We start from the raw sequence: 25,536 nt of genomic DNA on the forward strand, positions 1-25,536 counted from the left end.
GGAAGGACCCTCCCTCAAGAGCTGCTGTATAATATGCCTCTAATGGACCACAGAGGGAAGGAAAAAGAAGTTTATAGAACTCAGGAGTAAATCCATCGGGGCCTGGTGATGTACCTCCCTTAAGCTGCTTAACCACCCCCTGAAGTTCTTTACCCTGTATAGGTCGATTTAAGTGGTTACAATCCAGTGAGGTCAGACATTGCATATTTTAAAGTCATCTGCCTTGACATCTTTGAAAACCCGAAGTGATAATTAACATTTTCTCTGCGTATGTGTTTTGTAGTTTTTTTTTATTTTAAGGTTACCATTATGAATTAATATGAAGATATTATGTGTACATGAAAAATGAAGAAATGTGGGGCGGGATTGGGGCGTGGGGCGGGACTAGGGTGGGGTTGGGGGTGGGGCTGACAATTAATAGATGTCCCCTTTTGATGAAAAAAATAAATGGGCACGTTAGGTATACAAGACCCCATTCCCTTTCCCTCTCTGTAGACCTGGGAGGTTTTTTTGGTTGAATGTTCCTTACATCCGACTATTGCCTCAAGATAAGAACCTGTATAGAATGTGTAAAGTGCTTTGATTGATTGTAACCACAAGTTCCATCTCCTTTCCTTTTGGATCGGAGTAGCTTAGTGGTTACTGGAGTGGCCTGAGAACCTTGGGAACTGGGTTCATCCCCCAGGCAACTCCTTGTGACTTAGAGGGGTGGGGGGAAGTGACTGGAGCTGAAGAAAAGGGAGAGAGATGTTGGACCTGCAGGGAGAGGAAAGAGAAGATGCTGAACCAAGGGGATGAACTACTGAAGCCAGCAAAGGGAGGGAGAAAAGACACTATTCGGTAATAATGTGGCTTGTTCAGTTTTCTCAGTGGAGGGGATATTGGTGGCTCACCGGTTGAGCTGCTGCCTCTACAGCTAGTGCTGCTTCCTGTGACCCTGGGCAAGTCACTTAATCCTCCTGTCCCCATTCCCTTGTTGATCCTTGTTATAAAGTGACAATTGTACAGAATAGAATCTTTTTAAAATTTAATAAAATAAGTTCAATATAAAATCATAACTATTCAAGGATCAGACAGTTTCCAGGGACAGGGGTTGAGCTCTCAGGGACAGGGACACATCCCCCCCCCCCAATCATTCTCTAACTCTAACAACCTCCCAGTCTTGGTTCTCCCTGTGCAGGATCCCTTGTTGGCGGGAATCTCCTCCCTCAGGATTAGAAAGGAATTGGGGAGGAGCCGAGAAGGCTGGTGATGTCATAAGGGAGGGGGCGGAGCTTTACAACGTAGGCTCTGCCCCTTCTAGTGCTGATTGGTCAGAAAGGTTCCTGGGGCGGGAAGAGGAGGCAGAAAGGAGGAGGAGTTTCAGCTCCATCTGATGCTCATTACTTAGAATTTCTCTGGGAGCTGAACTTTCTGCTTAACAAAGGAAAGAGTCGTCCATCTTGTGCTGGAGCCTCAAGTGCTCAGTTTCTTCTCACTCCAAGAACCAACCTGGTCTAGAGGAAGAGCCCCAAATGTCCAAAGCCCAGAGAGAAATGGCTGCAGGAGCTTCTGCTCAGGTAGGTGCTCCCCCCTCCCCCACTCTTCCTGGCAGGGATGGGGGAGGGGACTTGGAATGCCACAACCACACTCCAAGGGACTTAGTCAACAATTAAGGAGAGAACAAAGGCTGCATTTTGATTGGTAGGAACTAGAGGAAGATTGAAATGTCAAATGCATCTTTAAATAAATGGCTCTCTTAAAGGGATTTGCAGATTCCTATGGGGAGAAAAGTCAGATTGCTGAATTGGCTTCATGAGAGCCCTGAATGGAGAATGCAAATGATCACTCTGCTTCAAATGGAGCCCACTCAGATCAGGGATCGGACTTCATTAAGAGAACTTTGGGGATTCTTTGTAGAGAGCTGCACGGGGACGACGGGAATCCCGAGGATTCCCCCTTCGGGTCGCGGGGATCCCATGGGGACATGCCCTAGGGTTGCGGGGATCCCATGGGGATGCCTGCAAGGGTCGCGGGGTTCCTGTGGGGCTGGATGTACTCAGCCGCAAGACTCATCTTCTCCCTACCTGCCCTGCCGCAGCACACAGCCGAACGGAAGTCTTCCCGATGTCAGCGCTGAAGTCGGAGGGAGGGCTTAAGCAAAGCCCTCCCTCCGACTTCAGCGCTGATATCGGGAAGACTTCCGGTCAGCTGTGTGCTGCAGCAGGGCAAGTAGGGAAAAGGCAGTGGCGTACCAAGGGGGGGGGCGAAAGGGCGGGCCACCCCGGGTGCAGCACTGCCGGCCAGGTCCCCTTACCTTTGTGGCACTTCCCCTGACCGACCGACAACAGGCCCGGTCCGACAAACCTCCCTGCCCTATAGCCGCAAATCTAAATTACTTTCTTACAGCAGCTTCAATACTCCAGCTGCTGTAAGAAGGTAATTTAGATTCGCAGCTACAGGGCAGGGAGGTTTGACGGACCGGGCCTGTTCTGTTGTCAGTCGGGCGGGGAATCGCCACAAAGGTAAGGGACAGGGAGGGAGAAAGGGAGGAAAGGTGGAGTGGAGAGGAAAAGACGCTTAAGGTAAAACTGAGAGGGGAGAAGGATGCTGAAAGCACTGGGGAAGACAAAGGGGTGGAGAAGGACGCTGAAAGGACATGGGGAGAAGGACACTGAAAGCACATGGGGAAGACAAAGGGGTGGAGAAGGACGCTGATAGGACATGGGGAAGATGGGGGGAGAAGGACGCTGAAAGGACATGGGGAAGACAGAGGGGGGAGAAGGACGCTGAAAGGACATGGGGAAGACAGAGGGGGGAGAAGGATCCTGAAAGGACATGGGGAAGACAGAGGGGGGAGAAGGACACTGAAAGCACATGGGGAAGACAGAGGGGAAGAAGGACGCTGACAGGACATGGGGAAGATGGGGGGGGGGGGAGAAGGATGCTGAAAGGAAATGGGGAAGAGAGAGTGGGGAGAAGACGCTGGCAGGGAAGAAGACAGAGATGCCAGACTATGGGGAGAGCGGAGGGAAGAAGATGGGTGCCAGACCAATTTGGAAGGGGAGAGAAAGGGAGAGGCACAGTAACAGAGCAAATGGAAGACGAAGAGAGACAGTGGATGGAAGGAATTGAATGAGAACACGAGGAAAGCAGAAACCAGGCAACAAAGGTAGGGGAAAAAATTCTATTTCTTTTTTTTTTTTTTTTGCTTTAGGATAAAGTAGTATATTAGTACTATAACATTATAAACATTAGAGGCTCTGGAATACAAAGTATGTATTCTTCCCAATTAATATTTCCAAATTAATAAAGTCTTTTTGCTTATTTGTAAATGGGTTTCTACCAGAGCCTTTAATTCAGTAATATAATTAAATGAAATAACTATTTCTGTAGTTTATAGGGACGGGTGGGGACGGAGGAGATTCCTCGCAAGGTTGAGTGGGGATGGAGGGGATTCCTCGTGGGGACGGGTGTGGATGGAGGGGATTCCTTACGGGGACGGGTGGGACTTTGGCGGGGACGGGTGGGATTTTTGTCCCCGCGCAACTCTCTAATTATTTGACCCCCACGGGTACAGAGTTGTCTTTTGAACATGTAACTTGTTTTGTTTGTACCATAATAAAAAGATTATTCTCATAAATGGCTCTTAAGAAGGCCTTTGAAGCCGTCTAGATATTCCAAAGCTCAGGGGCAACTGCTGAAAAGAGGGAACGGTAAGTAATCTGCGATCTGAAGATCTAAGGAGACGGAACATTTTTCAATGAATTGAGCAGATTTAGTTTGCATCGTTTTAAAAGTTATGCATGAAATTTCATATGAAATCCTATGTTATTACATTTTACTTGATAAGTTCCACCATATTCTGTAAGACGTTTAGGTCACTTGGCGACACATCCATGCTCCCTCCATATGTACGCCTCCCCCAACTTATGTGTATCATTTATACAATAATGGCTGATGGTGATGCTGAAGGTGTTGAGTATGTTCCTGGTTTGTGTTTCAGATGCAGGTGAAGTTTGAGGATGTCGCTATCTCTTTCTCCCAGGAAGAGTGGGAATATTTAGATGAAGGGCAGAAGGAGCTTTACAAGGAGGTGATGAAGGAGAATTATGAGACTCTGATCTCCCTAGGTAAGGACTAAAATAATCAACTAATACGAGACATTTTTCTGCACTTCTTTTGCTCAAGAAACTTCCAAGTGTGATCGGGATCTCTCTGTACTAACCTCTATCTTAAACTGACAGCCTGAGGGCTCATAAGACTATCTTGTGTGTCCTACAAGTTTTTTCAGGTTGGGTAGACTAGATGGTCCATTCAGGTCTTTATCTGCCATCATCTACTATGTTATTATGTTTATCCCAGGACAAGCAGGCAGATATTCTCAACTGTGGGTGAGAGCCTCATAAGCACCTTGCTTGTAGAACTTCAAAGTTGGTGAGTGCCACACCGCGCATGCTGGAATGCCTTGATGCACGAGTTAGGGTGCGCGTCTCCTCAGCGTCTCCTCAGTTCTTGTTTTTTCGCAGAGCTGAGAAGCACCTGTTTCTAGCTCTGCTCCGTTGTCCGTTGCCTTCTCGCAGCTTTGTTTTATTATTATTTACTTTTCTTTTCAAGTCACTGTGTGGCGTGTGTAAAAAAACAAAAACCCTTTGTTCCTTTTTCCGTCGACTGGCTTAAGCTGCGGCCCTAGCCACGAGTCTTCGTTTTGGCTGCGACCGTTGTTTTATTTCATCTCCCAGCTTGTTCCGAGATTCAGACACTGTAGTCAGTGTAACCGTGTGGATACTGACCTATCTCTTCGTGTCTTGCCTGTTTGGGACCCAACCTCCGTCCTAAATCCTGCACCCTCTGTGTTACTTTTCAGAAAGGGGCTCTCGGACATATCGGGTCCAGATTCAGCAACTTTTTGGGGTCATGAAACCGTCTGCTGAAATGGCCTCGTCCTCGACCCCGTCAGCGGCCTCGTGAGTCAATGCCTCGACCTCAGGCAAGTCTCCTTCGTTGAGGAAGTCCTCGTCTGCCGCTCCTCCGAAGACAGGCAAGTTTCCCTTGTTCTTCTGCTGGTTTACTGGCTAGGAAGCCTTTCAGCCTTTTGACAGGGCCTCAGGCAATCTAGGCGAGTGCAGTCGTGCTGGCCTCTACGAGATCTCCTTCGAAGCGTGCCTCCTATAATAGGGAATACTCATTCTCAAGGTCGCCCTCTATGGAGTGCACTGCTGCATTGGTATGGTGCCATCTTCCAGGACAAGGAGCTTCGCACTGTGGTTTGTTCAATATGCTCCGGCCTCGACCCTGCTCGCCAGTCTGAGCATATCCTTGAGGCACAACCTGCTACATCTCTGAGACCTCATGCCTCATCCTCGACTGAGTCCTCCCCTGGTCAATCCAGGCCTCGTACTTTAGCTGTCCAGCTTTTGAGGCAGTCAAAAAGCCTCGACCTGCTTCCTCCTTGAAGTACTCCTCTCCATCGAGGCACCTCTTTTCAGAGCAGGATTCAGATCCTCGTCCTTCGAGGCTCTTGGGGGGAACCTAACAGACCCAGGCAGGGTCTCGACCTCGACCCTGCTCTCTGCAAGCCAGTCTGAGCATGTCCTCGAGGCGCATCCTGCTTGGTCTCTGAGGCCTCGTGCCTCGTCCTCAACTGAGTCCTCGCCTGGTCAATCCAGGCCTCGTACTCTAGCTGACAGGCTTTTGAGGCAGTCAAAAAGCCTCGATCTGCTTCGGTCTCAAGATACTCCTCTTCATCGAGGCACCTCTGTTCGAAGCAGGATACGAATCCCTCTCTTACTCGTCTTTCGAGGCTCTTGGGGAAACCTTCCAGACGCAGGCAGGGTCTCGGCCTCGACCCTGCTCCCTGTAGGCCGGTCTGAGCATGTACTTGAGGCGCAATCTGCTAAGTCTCTGACACCTCATTCTCGAATGAGTCCTCGCCTGGTCAAGACAGGCCTCGAACTCTAGCTGTCAAACTTTCAAGGCAGTCAAAATCCCTCCACCAAGGCCTCGACCTCGACACCTGCTAAAAAATACATTAAAATATATCAAATCACACTATTTTGCAATTTTACTGCTTGGCTATGCTATTTGGAAATATGGCACATGTTTCTGATGGTGCTCCAAAGGGTTTCGTGTGCAAGATTTGCAAAGATGACACACTATACTGGCGAACCATAAGACACCAAATGTCTTTTTTTCTGCTTGCTTTAGTTGAATAATCTACCTATTTATTTACGTAACGAAACATCACTAGACAAATTTAAACATGGTTTGAAAAGCATTCTTTATAGAGATGCATTCAATACATAAATAGATAATGATAATAAACACAATATTTATCCTCAAAGGAATCAAATATGTAGAACATCAACATAGAAATTAAAAGAGTTCTTTTAATCTTACATTTCTTTCTTTTCTATCAAAACATCTTTTTTTTTTTTTTTTCTTTCTCTCTTTCTTTCCTTCATCACTTTTCTCACCTACCCTACCCTTATGTATAAACCTTAATTGTTAAAAAATTTTTTTTTTTTTTTTTTAAATTGTAATTCCATTTTTTCTTTATCCACTTGTTTCAGTTTGTATTAATAATACATAATGATTAGTTTGTATAATTTTGTCTTATTTGTATTTGTATTTGTCACCCCAGTTTTTTTATTGTACATTTCAATTATGTAATACGCATTGAAATATTTGATATTGCGTAAAATCAAAATTTAATAAACTTGAAACTTTAATGAAGTGGGATATATCCTGGGCTTTTCCATGTCATTGCCATCCCTTGTAATTCCACACCAGAGAACACACTAGGAAAACTACCAAATACATGAAATCTCCTAATTGGGAGCATTTCTTAATGAAGATCCTAAAAATAACCATGACCAGATACTGAAGTTGAGAAAAGCATCCTTCAGCATTTTGGTTGTTTTTTTTTTTATAAAATAATGTTCATTGCAAGAGAAATGCATACCATAACATGCAACCACAATAACATCCATCACTTATACATTCGCAGACGTCGTGCCAAGCTTTTTCAACTATTTGGCACTATGGAGCAGCCTGCTGAAAGGGTCTCGACCTTGGCTTCGGGGATGGCCTCGACTTCCAAGACCTCAACCCCAACACCCGTGACTGCCTCCACCAAGGCCTCGACCTCGACACCTTTGTTCTCGAAGGCCTCGCCTGCAGTTCCTCTGAAGTCTTCCTCGGTTGGTAAGTCTCCTGTTTCTCCTTCAGGTACCATTCTTAAGAAGCCTCCAGAGTCTCGGGCATCCTAGGCTGTGTCTACGGGCCTGCCAGCCTCTTCCAGACCTCCAGCTAAGCGTGCCTCCAAGCATAGGGAATACTCATCCTCGAGGTCGCCCTCCTTGGAGCGCACTGCTGCACTTTCGAGACCTTTGTCTCGGTGCCTATGTTCGAGGACATGTTGAAAGCCATTCTGACCACTCAGATTTCCTCGGTCATGTGCTTCCTATGAGCCAGCCTGAGCGGCAGTCTGTGACTCTGATTGAAGCACCTCAAGGCAAGCCTTGGAAGTCTCGCCGCTTATCATCCAGTGACTCTTCGCCTACTCCTCGGACCCAGTCTCCTGAATCTCGATCAAGTCATCGCTCGAGGCATTCGAGGCATCTTGCTTCCAAGCTCACTCAGGAGTCTTTTCTAAAGCGGAAACCATCTCCTCCTCCGGATATGGAATCTTCTTTGCCTTGTTTATCAAAGGCTATCGAGACTTTTGCTAAATCTAAACATAAGTCTCGCAAAGCTTCTACACCAGCCGCTTCTCCTCGAAGCCCCGAGGGAGCTTTCTCCTCCTGCCTCGACCCACTCTGTTCCTCGAACTCCGGCGACTTCACCATCGAGGCTTTTGAAGCGCAAGCATTCTCTAACTTCTCCTGTTGCAGGTAGTGGCGCTTCTTCAATCACAATGCGCCTGGATTCTGAGCCTCCTTCTCAGTATTCCAGAGAGTCTTTTCCTTCCTATTCGGTGGTTCCTAAGTCTCGCATTCCTTCTCCCGAAAGTGCCTCAACCTCGAAATCTGCCTCTTTTGACAGGTTTGTCTTTGACATGGGAAAAGCTCTTCAGCTGGATTTCCATTCTGACTCCAAATACACTCCTGAGTAGTTGGCCGACATGGAGTTGCCTCATCCACCCAAGGAGACCCTGAGGCTTCCTATGACTCCAGTATTAAAACAAACTTTCTTCAGGAATATGGAAACTCCTTATTCCATTACAGCCATTCCATCCAAGCTGGAATCCAGGTATCGCACCGTATCCTGCAAAGGCTTTGAGAAATCTCAATTGTCTCACCAGTCCTTGATTGTAGAATCTTCTTTAAAGAAAGCTCAACCATCTAAGCTCTACGCTGCAGTTCCTCCAGGCAGGGAGGGCCGTACCATGGACAAGTTTGGCCGTAGGCTTCATCAGAATTCCATGATGGCTAACAGAATTCTCAATTACAACTACACTTTCACTGCTTATTTTAATCACTTCCTCAAATTGATGCCTAAGTTCTACCTGGCTCTTGAGGAACAGTGTCTTCCAGAATTCAAACAGATTATCCAGACTCTGTCTCAACTTCGACTCTTTATGTTACAAGCCACATACGATGCCTTTGAACTTTCTTCCAGAGTTTCTGCCTTTGCGGTAGCCATGCGTCGCCTCGCCTGGCTCTGCATTGTTGATATGGATCCCAATTTGCAGGACCGTCTAGCAAATTTGCCCTGCCAGGGAAATGAACTCTTTGATGATTTCATTGAAGCTGCTACTAAGCGTCCATCTGAACATGAGCGTTCCTTTGCTTCCTTGATTAGGCCGAAGCCTAAGACTCCTCCTGCTACAAACAACCACCACGTCGTTATCCTCAAAAAACGATGCCAGCTTTCTCCAGGCCTCCGCCTACAAGGCCACCACAACAACAACGACAGCAGAAAGCTTAGATTCCTGCTGCGGCTAAACCAGCTCAGTCTTTTTGACATTCCCAGTCTGAGCATACCAACCTCCCTCCATCAGGCTTCTCTTCTGCCCATAGGAGGTCGTCTTCACCATTTTTATCACCAGTGGGAAATGATCACCTCAGATCTCTGGGTTCTCACCATTCTTCTGGAGGGATACTCACTTCACTTTCTTCAGGTGCCTCCAGATCACCCTCCAAGAAAGTGTCCTTCCAATTCGTCGCAACTTCCTCTTCTTCAGGAAGCTCAGGCTCTTCTTCGCCTTCGAGCTGTTGAGGAGGTTCCCCAGAACCAACAAGAAGGGGGCTTTTATTCCCGTTATTTTCTAGTCCCAAAGAAGATGGGAGATTTGCGACCCATTCTGGACCTCAGAGCCCTCAACAAATTTCTAGTCAAAGAGAAGTTTCGGATTCTTTCTTTACCAACTTTATATTCCCTGATGAATCAGGGAGATTGGCTATGTTCTCTGGATCTCAAAGAGGCTTACACTCATATCCCGATTCATCTAGCCTGTCGAAAATATCAACGATTCCAGGTGGGGAATCTTCATCTACAATACAGAGTTCTTCCTTTCGGACTCGCCTCATCCCCCAGAGTTTTCACGAAGTGTCTGGTGGTGGTGGCTGCAGCCCTCTGTACCCAGGGTCTTCAAGTTTTCCCATACCTGGGCGACTGGCTCATCAAAGCCCCCTCTCAACAAGGGGTTATTGCAGCAACCCAACAGACTATTATGTACCTTCAATGTCTGGGGTTCAAAATCAACTTTCCAAAATCCCAGCTGACCCCATCTCAGCCTCTTCAATTCATTGGGGCCACTCTGGACACGGACCAGCTCATAGCATTCCTGCCTCCACCACGTCAGGATGCCCTCATTCGTCTTTACCATCAAGTGTCTCATCTCACTTCAATTTCAGCGAGACAAATGATGATTCTGCTCAGTCACCTGGCTTCTACAGTTCACGTGACACCTTTTGCAGACTTCACCTTTGCATACCTCAGTGGACTCTGGCATCTCAGTGGCAACAAGCTACCGACCCACTTTCTCAACAAATTACAGTAACTCCTTTGTTGCAGCAGTCTCTCCACTGGTGGATGCTCTCTTCCAATCTTTCCAGAGGTTTTCGGTTCCACACTCTCCCTCATCAGAAGGTTCTCACAACAGACTCGTCAACCTACACATGGGGAGCCCATCTAGACAGTCTCCATACCCAAGGCCATTGTTCTCCCACAGACCATCTTTGTTACATCAATCTGTTGGAACTCAGAGCGATTTTCAATGCTCTGAAAGCTTTTCAACACCTTCTTCACGACAAGGTGGTCCTTGTCCGGACGGACAACCAAGTCGCCATGTACTATGTCAACAAACAGGGAGGTATGGGATCTCACTCCCTTTGTCAAGAATCTCTGAAGCTGTGGGATTGGGCAATCCATCAAAACATCTTTCTCAGAGCGGTCTACATTCAAGGTCAGCACAACTGTCTGGTGGACAAATTGAGTCGTCTTCTGCAACCTCACGAATGGACACTCAATTCCTCGCCTCTGCGTCAGGTGTTTGCTCAATGGGGAACCCCGCAGATAGACCTCTTTGCGTCTCCCCTCAACAACAAGCTGCCTCACTTCTGCTCCCGGATATACTCTCCCAGCGTCTCGAGGCAGATACTTTCCTCCTGGACTGGACGGGTCAGTTTCTCTATGCCTTCCCTCCATTCCCTCTGATTCTCAAGACTCTTGTCAAATTCAAGACAGAACATGCCACCATGATTCTGATAGCTCCTCGGTAGCCCAGACAACCGTGGTACTCCCTTCTACTTCAGCTCAGCACCAGGGAGCCTCTCCTTCTCCCTGTCTTTCCCTCTCTGCTTATTCAGTCAAAGATCCTTACTTTATCCCAATCTGCAGTCTCTACACTTAACAGCTTGGTACCTTTCAACCTAACTGACTCTCTACAGTTTTCTCAATCTGTACAGGACATTTTGTTAGCTTCCAGAAAACCATCCACTAGGCAGTGTTACGGCGAGAAATGGACTAGATTTTCTACTTGGTGTTCTACTTTCCAAATGGAGCCAATGTCCACATCCTTGGCTTCGGTTTTGGATTATTTACTTCACTTATCACAATCTGGACTCCAGTCTACATCTATCCGAGTCCATCTCAGTGCGATTGCTGCTTTCCAACAGCCTCTTGATGGGAAACACCTGTCTGCACATCCTGTGGTTTCCCGATTCATGAAAGGACTTTTTAATGTACATCCACCGCTCAAACCACCTCCAGTGGTCTATTTCAATGTAGTCCTAGCTCAGTTGATGAAACCTCCATTTGAAGCAATTGATACGGCTCATCTCAAGTATCTTACTTGGAAAGTGGTGTTCCTGATTGCCCTCACATCTGCTCGAAGAGTCAGTGAGTTACAAGCCTTGGTTGCGGATCCACCTTTCACAGTTTTCCACCATGACAAAGTGGTCCTCCGTACTCATCCAAAATTCTTACCTAAAGTTGTATCAGAATTTCACATTAATCAATCTATTGTTCTTCCAGTTTTTTTTCCAAAGCCTCATTCTCACCTTGGAGAAATCGCACTTCATACTTTGGACTGTAAACGTGCCTTGGCTTTCTACTTGCAAAACACTCAACCTCACAGAACAGCTCCCCAACTTTTCATCTCCTTCGATCCAAATAAGTTGGGGGCAACCTGTCTTGAAGCAAACCATATCCAACTGGATGGCTGCTTGCATCTCTTTCTGCTATGCTCAGGCTGGTCTCCCTCTGCAGGGTCGAGTCACGGGGCATAAGGTCAGAGCGATGGCAACGTCCGTAGCTTTCCTCAGATCAACTCCTATTGAGGAAATCTGCAAGGCTGCCACTTGGTCCTCGGTTCATACTTTCATCTCTCATTACTGTCTGGATACTTTCTCCAGAAGGGATGGCCATTTTGGCCAGTTTGTTTTCCAAATCTTTTTTCTTAACTTGCCAACTCTTCCTCCATCCCATTATGCTTAGCTTGGAGGTCACCTACATGTTGAGAATATGCTGCCTGCTTATCCTGGGATAAAGCACAGTTACTTACCGTAACACTTGTTATCCAGGGACAGCAGGCAGATATTCTCACAACCCACCCTCCTCCCCTGGTTGGCTTCTTAGCTAGTTATCTGAATTGAGGTACCTCACAGGAGATGCGCGCCCTCACTCGGGCGGGAAGGCACTCATGCATGTGCAGTGCAGCACTCGTAAGCTGTTATAAAGATCTTCAAACAAGTCTGCTTTCGAGGCTGTCTGCTGCGGGGCTCCGTCGGTGACGTCACCCACTGTTGAGAATATCTGCCTGCTGTCCCTGGATAAAGCAATGTTACTTACTGTAACAGTTGTTATCCAGGGACAGCAGGCAGCTATTCTCACTAGTGGGTGATGTCATCCGACAGAGCCCCGATACGGACGTCTCACAAGCATGTCTTGCTTGAAGAAACTTAGAAGTTTCAAGATGCCCGCACCACGCATGCGCCAGTGCCTTCCCGCCTGATGGACCGGGCGTGTCTCCTCAGTTCAGGTAGCTAGCCTGAGAAGCCAACCCAGGGGAGGTGGGTGGGACGTGAGAATAGCTGCCTGCTGTCCCTGGATAACAACTGTTACGGTAAGTAACATTGCTTTATCCCAGGACAAGCAGGCAGGTATTCTCACTAGTGGGTGACCTCCAAGCTAACTTCAAAGGGATGGTGGGAGTGTTGGCAACTTAAGAGAATAAATTTTGTAACACTGTTTGGCCGAACTGTCCATCCCGTCTGGAGAAAGTATCCAGACAATAATGAGAGGTGAAGGTATGAACCGAGGACCAAGTGGCAGCCTTACAAATCTCCTCAATTGGTGTCGATCTGAGGAAGGCTACAGAGGCTGCCATTGCTCTGACCTTATGGGCTGTGACCCTACAAGGAAGGGATAATCCAGCCTGGGCATAGCAGGAAGAGATACAAGCCGCCATCCAGTTGGAGATGGTACGCTTCGATACAGGTCGTCCCAACTTGTTCGGATCAAAGGAGACGAAAAGTTGAGGAGCAGTTCTGTGTGGCTTGGTGCGATCAAGGTAGAAAGCCAAAGCACGTTTACAGTCCAGAGTGTGAAGAGCTGATTCTCCATGATGTGAATGAGGCTTTGGAAAAAATACTGGAAGTACAATGGATTGGTTGAGATGAAATTCAGAGACCACTTTAGGCAGGAATTTCGGATGAGTGCGGAGGACCACCTTGTCATGATGGAATACTGTGAAAGGTGGATCCGCCACCAAGGCCTGAAGCTCACTGACCCTGTGAGCAGACGTGAGGGCCACCAGAAAAACCACTTTCCAGGTGAGATACTTAAGTGGAGCCCTGTTGAGAGGTTCAAACGGAGGCTTCATGAGTTGAGAAAGGACAACATTGAGATCCCAAACCACAGGAGGAGGTTTGATAGGAGGATTGACATGGAAAAGTCCTTTCATAAATCTGGAAACCACAGGATGCGCAGAGGCTGATGGAAAGCCACAATAGCACTCAGATGGACTCTTATAGATGTAGACTTGAGACCAGACTGAGACAGGTGTAGAAGATAGTCCAACACAGAGGACAGGGAAGCTCGCTGAGGCTCCTTGGCATTGGAAATACACCAGGAAGAGAATCTAGTCCACTTTTGGGAGTAGCATTGTCGAGTAGCCGGCTTCCTGGAAGCCTCTAAGACATCCCTCACCGCTTGAGAAAACTGGTGAGGAATTACGTTGAGAGGAACCAAGCTGTCAGGTGGAGAGACTGCAGGTTGGGATGAAGCAGTGATCCTTGATGTTGAGTAAGCAGAGAAGGAAACACTGGAAGAAGGACTGGTGTCCTGCTGCTGAGTTGAAGCAGAAGGGAGAACCAAGGTTGTCTGGGCCACCGAGGAGCTATCAGAATCATGGTGGCTTGGTCTGATTTCAATTTGACCAGAGTCTTTTAAATGAGAGGAAATGGAGGAAACACATACAGAAATCGATTCCTCCAATCCAGCAGAAAGGCATCTGCCTCGAAGCGATGAGGAGTGTAGATCCTGGAGCAAAACTGAGGCAGCTTGAAGTTGTGGGGAGCCGCAAAGAGGTCTATCTGAGGCGTCCCCCATTGTGCAAAGACCTGATGAAGGGGGTCGGAATGGAGAGTCCATTCGTGAGGCTGGAGGAGACGACTCAAGTTGTCTGCCAAGACATTGTCCTTCCCCTGAATGTAGACAGCTTTGAGGAAGGCATTGTGGCGAACTGCCCAATCCCAGACTCTGAGAGCTTCCTGGCAGAGGGAGGCCGATCCCGTGCCCCCCTGCTTGTTGACATAATACATGGCGACCTGGTTGTCTGTGCGGATGAGGACCACCATGTCGTGAAGCAGATGTTGAAAAGCTTGAAGAGCATAGAATATTGCTCTGAGCTCCAGAAGATTGATCTGATTGAGGCGGTCCGCACTGGTCCAGAATCCCTGAGTGCGAAGCCCATCCAGATGAGCCCCCCAGGCATAGGCCGAGGAATCGGTTGTGAGAACCTTCTGATGAGGAGGAGTGTGAAACAGCAAACCTCTGGATAGATTCGAAGAGGTCATCCACCAAAGTAGAGACTGCCGAAGAGCAGGAGTGACTATGATGTGTCGAGTCAACGGGTCTGACACTTGAGTCCATTGAGAAGCCAGGGTCCACTGAGAAATTCTGAGGTGGAGCCTGGCAAAGGGTGTCACATGGACTGTTGAGGCCATGTGGCCCAGGAGGACCATCATGTGTCTCGCTGAGATGGACTGGCGAGAAGATACAGACTGGTAGAGATGAAGAAGAGCATCCAGGCGCTGAGGAGGAAGGAAAGCTCGAAGCTGAATGGTGTCCAGTACCGCCCCGATGAAGGGAAGGGACTGGGTAGGCTTCAGATGGGATTTGGGGAAGTTGATCTCGAAGCCCAAGCTCTGCAGAAAGCAGATCGTGGTCAAGGTCGCCGAAATGACCTCTGGAGCAGAAGGGGCCTTGATGAGCCAATCGTCGAGGTAGGGAAATACCTGAAGACCCCTGTTCCGGAGTGCAGCGGCCACCACCACCAGACACTTTGTGAAGACTCTGGGAGACGAGGACAAGCCGAAAGGAAGCACTCGATACTGCAGATGTAGATGTCCCACCCGAAATCTGAGGAACTGGCGGGAGGCCGGATGAATGGGATTGTGAGTGTAGGCCTCCTTGAGATCCAGAGAGCATAACCAATCGTTCCGCTCGAGGAGGGGGTAGAGAGAAGCAAGGGTCAACATGCGAAACTTCTCCTTTACCAAAAACGTTTAAGACTCGAAGGTCCAGGATGGGTCGTAGGTCGCCCGTCTTCTTCGGGACGAGGAAGTACCGGGAGTAAAAACCCCGGTTGTGCTGGTCCACCGGGACCGGCTCGACGGCCCGAAGCTGAAGCAAAGCCTGAGCCTCCTGAAGGAGAAGGGCGGTCTGCGTCAAGTTGGAAGGATACTCTCTTGGAGGGTGGTCCGGGGGGACCCGATGGAAATTAAGAGAGTATCCTTCTCTTACGATGGAAAGGACCCAGAGGTCGGTGGTAATAGCCTCCCATTGATGGTAAAAATGATGGAGGCGACCCCCGATGGGAAAAACAGGGGGATGCAGAACGAGGGCGGTTATGCTCCCTGGAAGAGAGTCAAAAAGGCTGAGTAGCCTTCAGTGCAGCCGGCGGCTGAGGTTTCTGCTGAGCCTTCTGGGGAGGCTGTCTCTTCGCCGGTTGTCTCGCAGCAGGAGGCTGACGAGGGGTGTAGCGCCGCTGATAAATCAAAGGCGGTCTAGAAGGTCGAGACTGCTGAGGCTTGGGCTTAGGCCGAAGAATAGATTGAAAAGACTTTTCATGATCTGAAAGTTTCTTGGTAACAGTCTCGATAGACTCGTCGAATAAATCTGCGCCCGCACAAGGCACATTGGCAAGTCTGTCTTGGAGGTTCGGATCCATGTCAATTGTTCGAAGCCATGCCAAACGACGCATGGCCACGGAACAGGCGGCAGCACGTGCCGAGAGCTCGAAGGCATCGTACGAGGACTGCATCAGCTGAAGACGTAGCTGTGAAAGAGAGGCTACTACTTCTTCGAACTCGAATCGAGCCTGAGCATCAATGTAAGGAGTAAACTTGCGGAGCACCGGCAAGAAGAACTCCAAATATGAAGAAAAAAAGAAATTATAATTGAGCACTCGGGACGCCATCATAGAATTCTGGTAGATTCTCCTACCGAACTTATCCATGGTCCTCCCCTCTCGTCCCGGTGGTACAGAGGCATAGACCTGGGAGGGATGAGACCGCTTGAGAGAGGACTCGACCAGCAGGGATTGGTGAGAGAGTTGAGCGCCCTCAAACCCCTTATGATGAACAATGCGGTATCTTGCATCCAATTTGCTCGGGACCGCAGGGATGGAGTACGGCGTCTCGAAACATCGCATGAATGTTTGATCCAGTAATTTATGCAATGGAAGTCGAAGAGACTCCGCAGGAGGATTAGGCAAGTGCATGGTGTCGAGATACTCCTTAGAATACCGAGACCCAGTGTCCAAAGTCACCTCCAAGTCCTCCGCCATTTGCCAGAGGAAGGAAGAAAAAGACAATTGGTCCGCCAGTGCCGGTCTCCGAGATGGACTGGAGGAAGTAGAAGCCTCAGGATCCAGGGAGACTTGGGAGCGACAAGGAGAATAAGAGGTAGAGGGTTCCTCGTACTCCGGCCCCTCCTGGGGAGAGAAATCCGATGAAGAGTACCCCAGACGTGGCAGCTTCTTCTGTGGCGAAACCTCCGAGTGGCGCGAGGAGTGCCGAGAGGAGTGTCTGGATCGATGTCCCTCCCGGTGCCGGGAGGGAGAGCGAGCGCATCTATACTTCGCATGGTCCCCTGAAGGTTCCAGAGAATGTATGGGACTGGAAGCAGTAGAGCGGAGGGGCGGAATGGAGGCCGCCTCCCGTGTTGCAGCCCAGGCCTGGTATGGAGTGCGGAAGAACTCTTCCTGTGATTTACTATGCCCAGGACTTCGATCATCAGTCGGGGGAACGGCACCGTGATGGCGCGGAGGCGTAATGGGCTCTAAAGGAGGCATATCGCTAAGGGAAGCCCGCCTCGGGGGACCAGCCGCCCTTCGCCGCTCCTCCTCATCAAGCAACGAGATCGATCGACGAGGAGGAGGGGGAGGGGGCGGTCCGCCCCCTGGAACCGGGACCGGGAGGTCACCCTGGATGGAGGCGATCAATCTGGGCCCCATAGTCTGCATGAGCTCGACAAACTGAGCTTCCAGCAGGGACCGCAGCGAAGCCGATATGGAGGGATCCGCATCAAAAGGGGGTCCTCCAGCACGGTCTTCGCGCTCCTTCGTGGTCGGGTGCTTCTGCTTGGCAGCTTTCGGCACTTTAATGACCACAGGTGGAATAGTGGAAGGCGGTACCTGAGCCGAGGAGACGGGGACAGGCACCGACGTCGAACTCGTGGCTGAAGTCGGGGTAAACGAAGCCGGCTTCAAAAGGCCCGGAGTAGCAGGAGTAGTCGCTGGTTTCGCATGGACAGGTGAAGCGGCCGAAGACGTCGAAGCTGAAGGTTCTTTAGCAGCTTCCATCTTGAACATCAACTCCCACAACAGGCAGCGCCGCTTGAACGCTCGCGCTGTTAGAGTGGAACAAGGCCGGCACGATTTCGGGAAATGTTCTGGACCAAGACACTGCAGACAGCGAAATCCGTCAGCGAAATCGCGCGCTGGCACTTGCTACACTTTTTAAAACCAGTGATTGGCCGGGACATAGGCTGAAAAAGCTCCGCCGCTAGATCGAAGGAGCTGGGCCTTAACCACGTGGCCGACCCGGCCAACTCGCCGGAAGAAAACACACGAAAAGAGGAAAAGAAATCCAAAATCGCGGAATTAGAAGGCAATAAAATGGGAATTCAGTCAGCGCAGAATTGAAGTAAAACTTCTCAGCTCCGTGGAAAGAAAAGAACTGAGGAGACACGCCCGGTCCATCGGGCGGGAAGGCACTGGCGCATGCGCGGTGCGGGCATCTCGAAACTTCTAAGTTTCTTCAAGCAAGACCTGCTTGTAAGACGTCCGTATCGGGGCTCTGTCGGATGACATCACCCACTAGTGAGAATACCGGCCTGCTTGTCCTGGGATAACAACTGTTACGGTAAATAACTGTGCCGTACAGCCCGCCAATGCACATATTTATCCCATACCTTACAATAATTATGCAAAGTATTATGATGAAAAGCCGTCAGCTTGGACATCAATTGGAGGTAATCCAAACGATTATAAATCTCACGGAAGCCAGGAATAGTAGGAGACCGCCAACAATGAGCTAGTGCCAAAATGGCGCCAACGAATACACAGGCTGCAAATTTCTGCTCAGGTTTTGTAAAACCAGGTACTCCCACGTTCAACACACAGGACAATGTTTCTGCAACACACGTACCCCTCCCCCATTCACCCAATCACTCTGCACACAAACATCCAAACCCCACCAACCAAGCACAAAGGGAAAGAAAAGATAAACTCTACCCCCCTAACAAAAAGCCTTCACTCTCTCGCCCGTGTTCCAGACCCCAAAGACTTCAGCATGTTTTAAGCAGGAAGAGAGGCTGCCCAAGGCTTAGACCACGCTGAGTGGACCAACCGCTGCTATTCCCCGACACTTAACCAGGCAGGGCTGCTGAAAATGTTTCTTTGAGTCATCAAGTTTAAGGAATAACAATTTTGGACCAACCAAGTCTAGGCGATTTCCAAAATAAAATAAAAAACATACAGAAAGTTAGAAGATAACTCCATACATTACATAATAGGAAAGGTTCAGACACACCAGGGGAAAAAGATGGTCTATGGTACATAGCGATTGCTGTCATGCTTCCTCTGTCCTTAAAAATTTTAAGAAAAAGCTTTCCAAAACAATTGAGTCTTAAGGTTAACTTTGAACTGACCTAATGAGAGTTCAGAATGATGCCTTAGGGGCAAAACATTCCCAGGCTCAATGGGACTCTACAAATAACAGCGATGGAATGGCCAACTGATGGTCATTGAGGGAATGAAGTGTTCTTCTCAGCATGGAGGGTATACTTTCCTTTGCCAGATAGTCCGGGATCCCCTCTCTAAGTGCTCTGAGGGTCAGAATCAGGATCTTGAAATGTCTTCTCTAAGCGATAGGCAGCCAGTGTAATTGGGAGAATAATATATAGACAGCCCAATAGTCAAGAATTGAGATGGAACCGGAACCGGAACCAGTGAAGGTAACTCCAGAAGAAAAGCACTAGAAAGCTCGATCCAGAAAATTGCTGCTGTTAGGAGATTCCATCATCAGCGGCATTAACCTTGGAACACAAGTCAAGGAGCCTAAAATAGTGAAGTGTCTCCCAGGATCCTCGGCTTCCAGGAATCCCAAACAAATATTATCTCTAATTAGGGAAGAATCTAGGAATTCTAAAGCTGATGTTGTTATCCATTTGGGTTCAATGACGCACCAGTAATACCCCACTTGTGGTGCAGAAAGCTTTTCTTTAGCCAGGGGAAGGGTTAAAACCTTTTTGTAAAGACTGTAGCTTTTTCGGAAGTACTGCCTACATATGGAAAAGAAGAGGGAAGAGTAGGAAATAGTGAGATCTTCAATAGGTGGCTCAGAGCCTGGTGTCATCACGAAGGCTTTAGGTACAGAGGAGGATGAGGAAATACATGGAAAACCAAGAGACTATATTGTAATGACAGGTAAAAGGATCCTTGCTGAGAAATTCAGGCCATGGGTTTCTAGGCGTTTAAACTAGAAGGTGGGGGTGGCATAAGCAGGACACTAACGGTGGCCACCCCCAGCAAAGACAAGATAGCAACGTACACAACGATATTAGTGATACCCTTCTTAGCAAGGCAACTGGCAGTGAGACTAAAAAAAAAATGAAATTGCCCCAGAAAAGTAGTTGGAAAGCAAAGACCACAAACGCTCGCAATCTAGGCAGCCAGCAACCCAGGGAATTTAAAGAAAGCAAAGGCAAAGTCCCAATCCCTTCCGATAGTTCACCCCAAGGAGCAAGACCCGATTCTGTTTTAGAATCACTCTTTGGCGAGTAGAGATGACATGTTTGGGTCACAAGAGGAGCAGAGCAGCAATCACTAGGAAATGGTCCATCATACAAGCAGCAGTAGCAGCGCTGACCATCCCAGCACGATCCAGGCAGTGGTGGAGTCAGGTCAGACCCTGAAATGATGCGGATGTACAGTGGCGACATTCAGTGCTGTTAACCGCATAGCTAACTGGGCAAGTAAGACCAGTCCTGTGTCCAGTTAGCTATTTGGGAACCAGATTTTTAATGCCGGGGCCCAGATATGGTCCAGTGTTGACTGTCTGGGACTAATGTAGTTCTAAGAAATCAGCTGTATAGAAAATGTTAATTCCCCCAGCTGAATATTGATCCATAACAATTAACCCTTTCTTTGGCATTGTGGCTCTCGTTCAACATCAAGTTATGTAAAAAATTATTTTCTCCATCTGCCAATTAAACGGTTAATACAGTAGGAGTAAAATTAATCACTTAAGAAAAGCTTTATCAAGGATTTTATATTGTATCTAAGAATGCACATAATACAAATGAGAAACATTCTACATCTTTATATTATGATACAAAACCATTTTTTTAAATCATCAACAGGTTTAAACTGTCTTCAGAGGATCCATGAGAGTGAGAGGCCATTCACATGTCCAGAATGTGGCAAAAGCTTTACTCAGCAATCACATTTAATAAAGCACAGGAGGATTCATACTGGAGAGAAACCATATAACTGTTCAGAATGTGGTAAAAACTTTTGTGTGCAGGCAGCTTTAAAAATGCACGAGAGCATGCATACTGGAGAGAGACCATATACATGTTCAGAATGTGGGACTAGCTTTAATCGGCAAACACATTTAAAACTCCACAAGATGAGTCATACTGGAGAGATACCACATACCTGTTCAGAATGTGGGAAAAGCTTTACTCAGCAATCACATTTAATAAAGCACAGGAGGATTCATACTGGAGAGAAACCATATACCTGTTCAGAATGTGGCAAAAGCTTTACTCAGCAATCACATTTAATAAAGCACAGGAGGATTCATACTGGAGAGAAACCATATACCTGTTCAGAATGTGGGAAAAGCTTTATTCAGCAATCAGATTTAAGAAGACACAAGAGGATTCATACCGGAGAGAAACCATATAGCTGTTCAGAATGTGGTAAAACCTTTAGTGTACAGTCATCTTTAAAAATGCACAAGAGGATTCATACTGGAGAGAAATCATATACCTGTTTTGAATGTGGGAAAAGCTTTATTCGGCAATCACATTTAATAACACACAGGAAGATTCATACGGGAGAGAAACCCTATACCTGTTCAGAATGTGGGAAAAGCTTTAATGAGCAATCATATTTAAGAAGACACGAGAGGATTCATACTGGAGAGAAACCATATACCTGTTTAGAATGTGGGAAAAGCTTTATTCAGCAATCAGATTTAAGAAGACACAAGAGGATTCATACTGGAGAGAAACCATATACCTGTTCTGAATGTGGGAAAAGCTTTATTCGGCAATCACATTTAATAACGCACAGGAAGATTCATACGGGAGAGAAACCCTATACCTGTTCAGAATGTGGGAAAAGCTTTAATGAGCAATCATATTTAACAAAACACGAGAGGATTCATACTGGAGAGAAACCATATAGCTGTTCAGAATGTGGTAAAACCTTTAGTGTACAGTCATCTTTAAAAATGCACAAGAGGATTCATACTGGAGAGAAATCATATACCTGTTCTGAATGTGGTAAAAACTTTAGTGTGCAGTCAGCTTTAAAAATGCACAAGAGGATTCATACTGGAGAGAAACCATATACCTGTTCAGAATGTGGTAAAAGCTTTAATCAGCAATCACATTTAATAACGCACAATAGGATTCATACGGGAGAGAAACCCTATACCTGTTCAGAATGTGGTAAAAGCTTTAAGCAATCATATTTAATAATGCACAAGAGGATTCATACCGGAGAGAAACCATATAGCTGTTCAGAATGTGGTAAAACCTTTAGTGTACAGTCATCTTTAAAAATGCACAAGAGGATTCATACTGGAGAGAAATCATATACCTGCTCTGAATGTGGGAAAAGCTTTATTCGGCAATCACATTTAATAACACACAGGAAGATTCATACGGGAGAGAAACCCTATACCTGTTCAGAATGTGGGAAAAGCTTTAATGAGCAATCATATTTAAGAAGACACGAGAGGATTCATACTGGAGAGAAACAATATAGCTGTTCAGAATGTGGTAAAAACTTTAGTGTGCAGTCAGCTTTAAAAATGCACAAGAGGATTCATACTGGAGAGAAACCATATACCTGTTCTGAATGTGGGAAAAGCTTTATTCGGCAATCACATTTAATAACGCACAGGAAGATTCATACGGGAGAGAAACCCTATACCTGTTCAGAATGTGGGAAAAGCTTTAATGAGCAATCATATTTAACAAAACACGAGAGGATTCATACTGGAGAGAAACCATATACCTGTTCAGAATGTGGTAAAAGCTTTAGTCAGCAATCAGATTTAAGAAAACACGAGAGGATTCATACTGGAGAGAAACCATATACCTGTTCAGAATGTGGTAAAAGCTTTAGTGTGCAGTCAGCTTTAAAAATGCACAAGAGGATTCATACTGGAGAGAAACCCCATACCTGTTCAGAATGTGGGAAAAGCTTTATTCAGCAATCAGATTTAAGAAGACACAAGAGGATTCATACCGGAAAGAAACCATATAGCTGTTCAGAATGTGGTAAAAACTTTAGTGTGCAGTCAGCTTTAAAAATGCACAAGAGGATTCATACTGGAGAGAAACCATATACCTGTTCTGAATGTGGGAAAAGCTTTAATCAGCAATCACAGTTAATAACGCACAAGAGGATTCATACCGGAAAGAAACCATATAGCTGTTCAGAATGTGGTAAAAACTTTAGTGTGCAGTCAGCTTTAAAAATGCACAAGAGGATTCATACTGGAGAGAAACCATATACCTGTTCTGAATGTGGGAAAAGCTTTAATCAGCAATCACATTTAATAACGCACAAGAGGATTCATACGGGAGAGAAACTCTATACCTGTTCAGAATGTGGTAAAAGCTTTAATCAGCAATCATATTTAAGAAGACACAAGAGGATTCATACCGGAGAGAAACCATATACCTGTTCAGAATGTGGTAAAAGCTTTAATCAGCAATCATATTTAAGAAGACACAAGAGGATTCATACCGGAGAAAAACCATATACCTGTTCAGAATGTGGGAAAAGCTTTATTCGGCAATCACATTTAATAACACACAGGAGGATTCATACGGGAGAGAAACCCTATACCTGTTCAGAATGTGGTAAAAGCTTTAATCAGCAATCAGATTTAACAAAACACGAGAGGATTCATACTGGAGAGAAACCATATACCTGTTCAGAATGTGGTAAAAGCTTTAGTCAGCAATCAGATTTAAGAAAACACGAGAGGATTCATACTGGAGAGAAACCATATACCTGTTCAGAATGTGGTAAAAGCTTTATTACACAGTCAGCTTTAAGAATGCACAAGATGATTCATACTGGAGAGAAACCCCATACCTGTTCAGAATGTGGTAAAAGATACAGTCATCTTTCAACTTTAACAATACATAAGAGGATTCATACTGGAGAGAAACCATATACCTGTTCAGAATGTGGTAAAAGCTTTATTACACAGTCAGCTTTAAGAATGCACAAGATGATTCATACTGGAGAGAAACCCCATACCTGTTCAGAATGTGGTAAAAGATACAGTCATCTTTCAACTTTAACAATACATAAGAGGATTCATACTGGAGAGAAACCATATACCTGTTCAGAATGTGGTAAAAGCTTTATTACACAGTCAGCTTTAAGAATGCACAAGATGATTCATACTGGAGAGAAACCCCATACCTGTTCAGAATGTGGTAAAAGATACAGTCATCTTTCAACTTTAACAATACATAAGAGGATTCATACTGGAGAGTAACCCCATACCTGTTCAGAATGTGGTAAAAGATACAGTCATCTTTCAACTTTAACAATACATAACAGGATTCATACTGGAGAGAAACCATATACCTGTTCAGAATGTGGGAAAAGCTTTAATCAGCAATGAGCTCTAAAAGCTCACGGGAGGATGCATACTGGAGAGAAACCATATACCTGTTCAGAATGTGGTAAAAGCTTTAGTCAGCAATCAGATTTAAGAAAACACGAGAGGATTCATACTGGAGAGAAACCATATACCTGTTCAGAATGTGATAAAAGCTTTAGTGTGCAGTCAACTTTAAAAAGGCACAAGATGATTCATACTAGAGAATGACACAGTGACAAAATTCATCACCGTTCCCGTCCCGCGGATAACCGCGGGAAACCATCTTCATGTTATTCTTTAAGGAGAGAGGAAAGAATCACAGTATAATTGGGCACAACCACTGACCTGCAAGCTTTGCTTTGAAGAATGCTGGTGTAGAAGGATCGAGGTTGAAATAGACACTAGAAAATGACATGGGATTATTTCCCGCAGTTATCCACGGGGACGGTGATGAATTTTGTCACCGTGTCATTCTCTAATTCATACCTGACATGTTCAGAATGTGGTAAAACCTATACTGAGCAATTAGAGTTAAGAAAATACGAGAGGATTCATACTGGAGTGAAACCCTATACCTCTTCAGAATGTTGTAAAGGTTTTACTCACCAATTTTAAGAAGCCATAAACGGATTCATACCAGAAAAAGACTGTATACCTGTTCAGAATGTGGGAAAACTTTACTTGGCAATCACATTTAATAATGCACAGGAGGATTCACACAGCAGAGAAATCTGTTCAAAATGTGGGGAAAGATTTAGTATGCAGTCAACTTTAAAAAGACATGAGAGGATTCATAGTGGATAAAAACATATACATTACATTACATTTGGGATTTCTATTCCGCCATTACCTTGCGGTTCAAGGCGGCTTACAAAAGATTTATAAATGGGGGTTACAAAGGGAGAACAATTGATTTACTAGAGTAGTAAAGAGTAGGTCTTTTGACAATTCTCGGATTGTTGAGATTAGAGGTGGTTTACAGAAGGTTTATGAAGGGGTTATAATGGAAGCAAAATTATCATAACTAGGGTAGTAAAGAGTAGATCCTTTGTCAGAGTTTGCGTTGTTAAGAGTACGTGAGGTTAGGGTTGTTTCAGGAATTTCTTGAAAAGTATTGTTTTTATTTCTTTTTGAATGACTTGTAGTCTGGGGTGGTCATCAGAAGGTTGGAGATCTGGTTGTCTAGCCTTGCGGCTTGAGTGGCTAGGAGGCCGTCGTGTAGTTTAGATTGTTTTACTTCTTTGATCGGGGGAGGTATGAATGGGGAATGCGTTTTTCTGTGTCTGGTTGTGGATGCTTGGATGAGGCAGTTGTTCAGATAGGATGGGCTGTCTCCGTTTAGTGTTTTAAATAACATGCAGTAGAATTTAAATTGAATTCTTTCTTGGATTGATAGCCAATGTGATTTGATGTAAGCTTCTGTGATATGGTCATGTTTTCTTAATGAGTAGATGAG

General features: G+C 46.3%; 1 protein-coding gene across 1 annotated transcript; it reads left to right on the top strand.

The window, feature by feature from the left end:
* Positions 1 to 1,440: 1,440 nt before the first annotated feature.
* Positions 1,441 to 23,972, top strand: LOC117354633 (zinc finger protein 208-like). The gene is made up of 3 exons (XM_033932454.1): positions 1,441 to 1,559; positions 3,986 to 4,112; positions 20,578 to 23,972. Exons 1-3 carry the CDS (start codon positions 1,515 to 1,517, stop codon positions 23,970 to 23,972), a joined length of 3,567 nt encoding a protein of 1,188 aa, XP_033788345.1. The 5' UTR covers positions 1,441 to 1,514.
* The last annotated feature ends 1,564 nt before the right edge of the window (positions 23,973 to 25,536 follow it).

Source organism: Geotrypetes seraphini, chromosome 2 (genome assembly GCF_902459505.1).
Source record: "Geotrypetes seraphini chromosome 2, aGeoSer1.1, whole genome shotgun sequence".
NCBI classification, from domain to species: domain Eukaryota; kingdom Metazoa; phylum Chordata; class Amphibia; order Gymnophiona; family Dermophiidae; genus Geotrypetes; species Geotrypetes seraphini.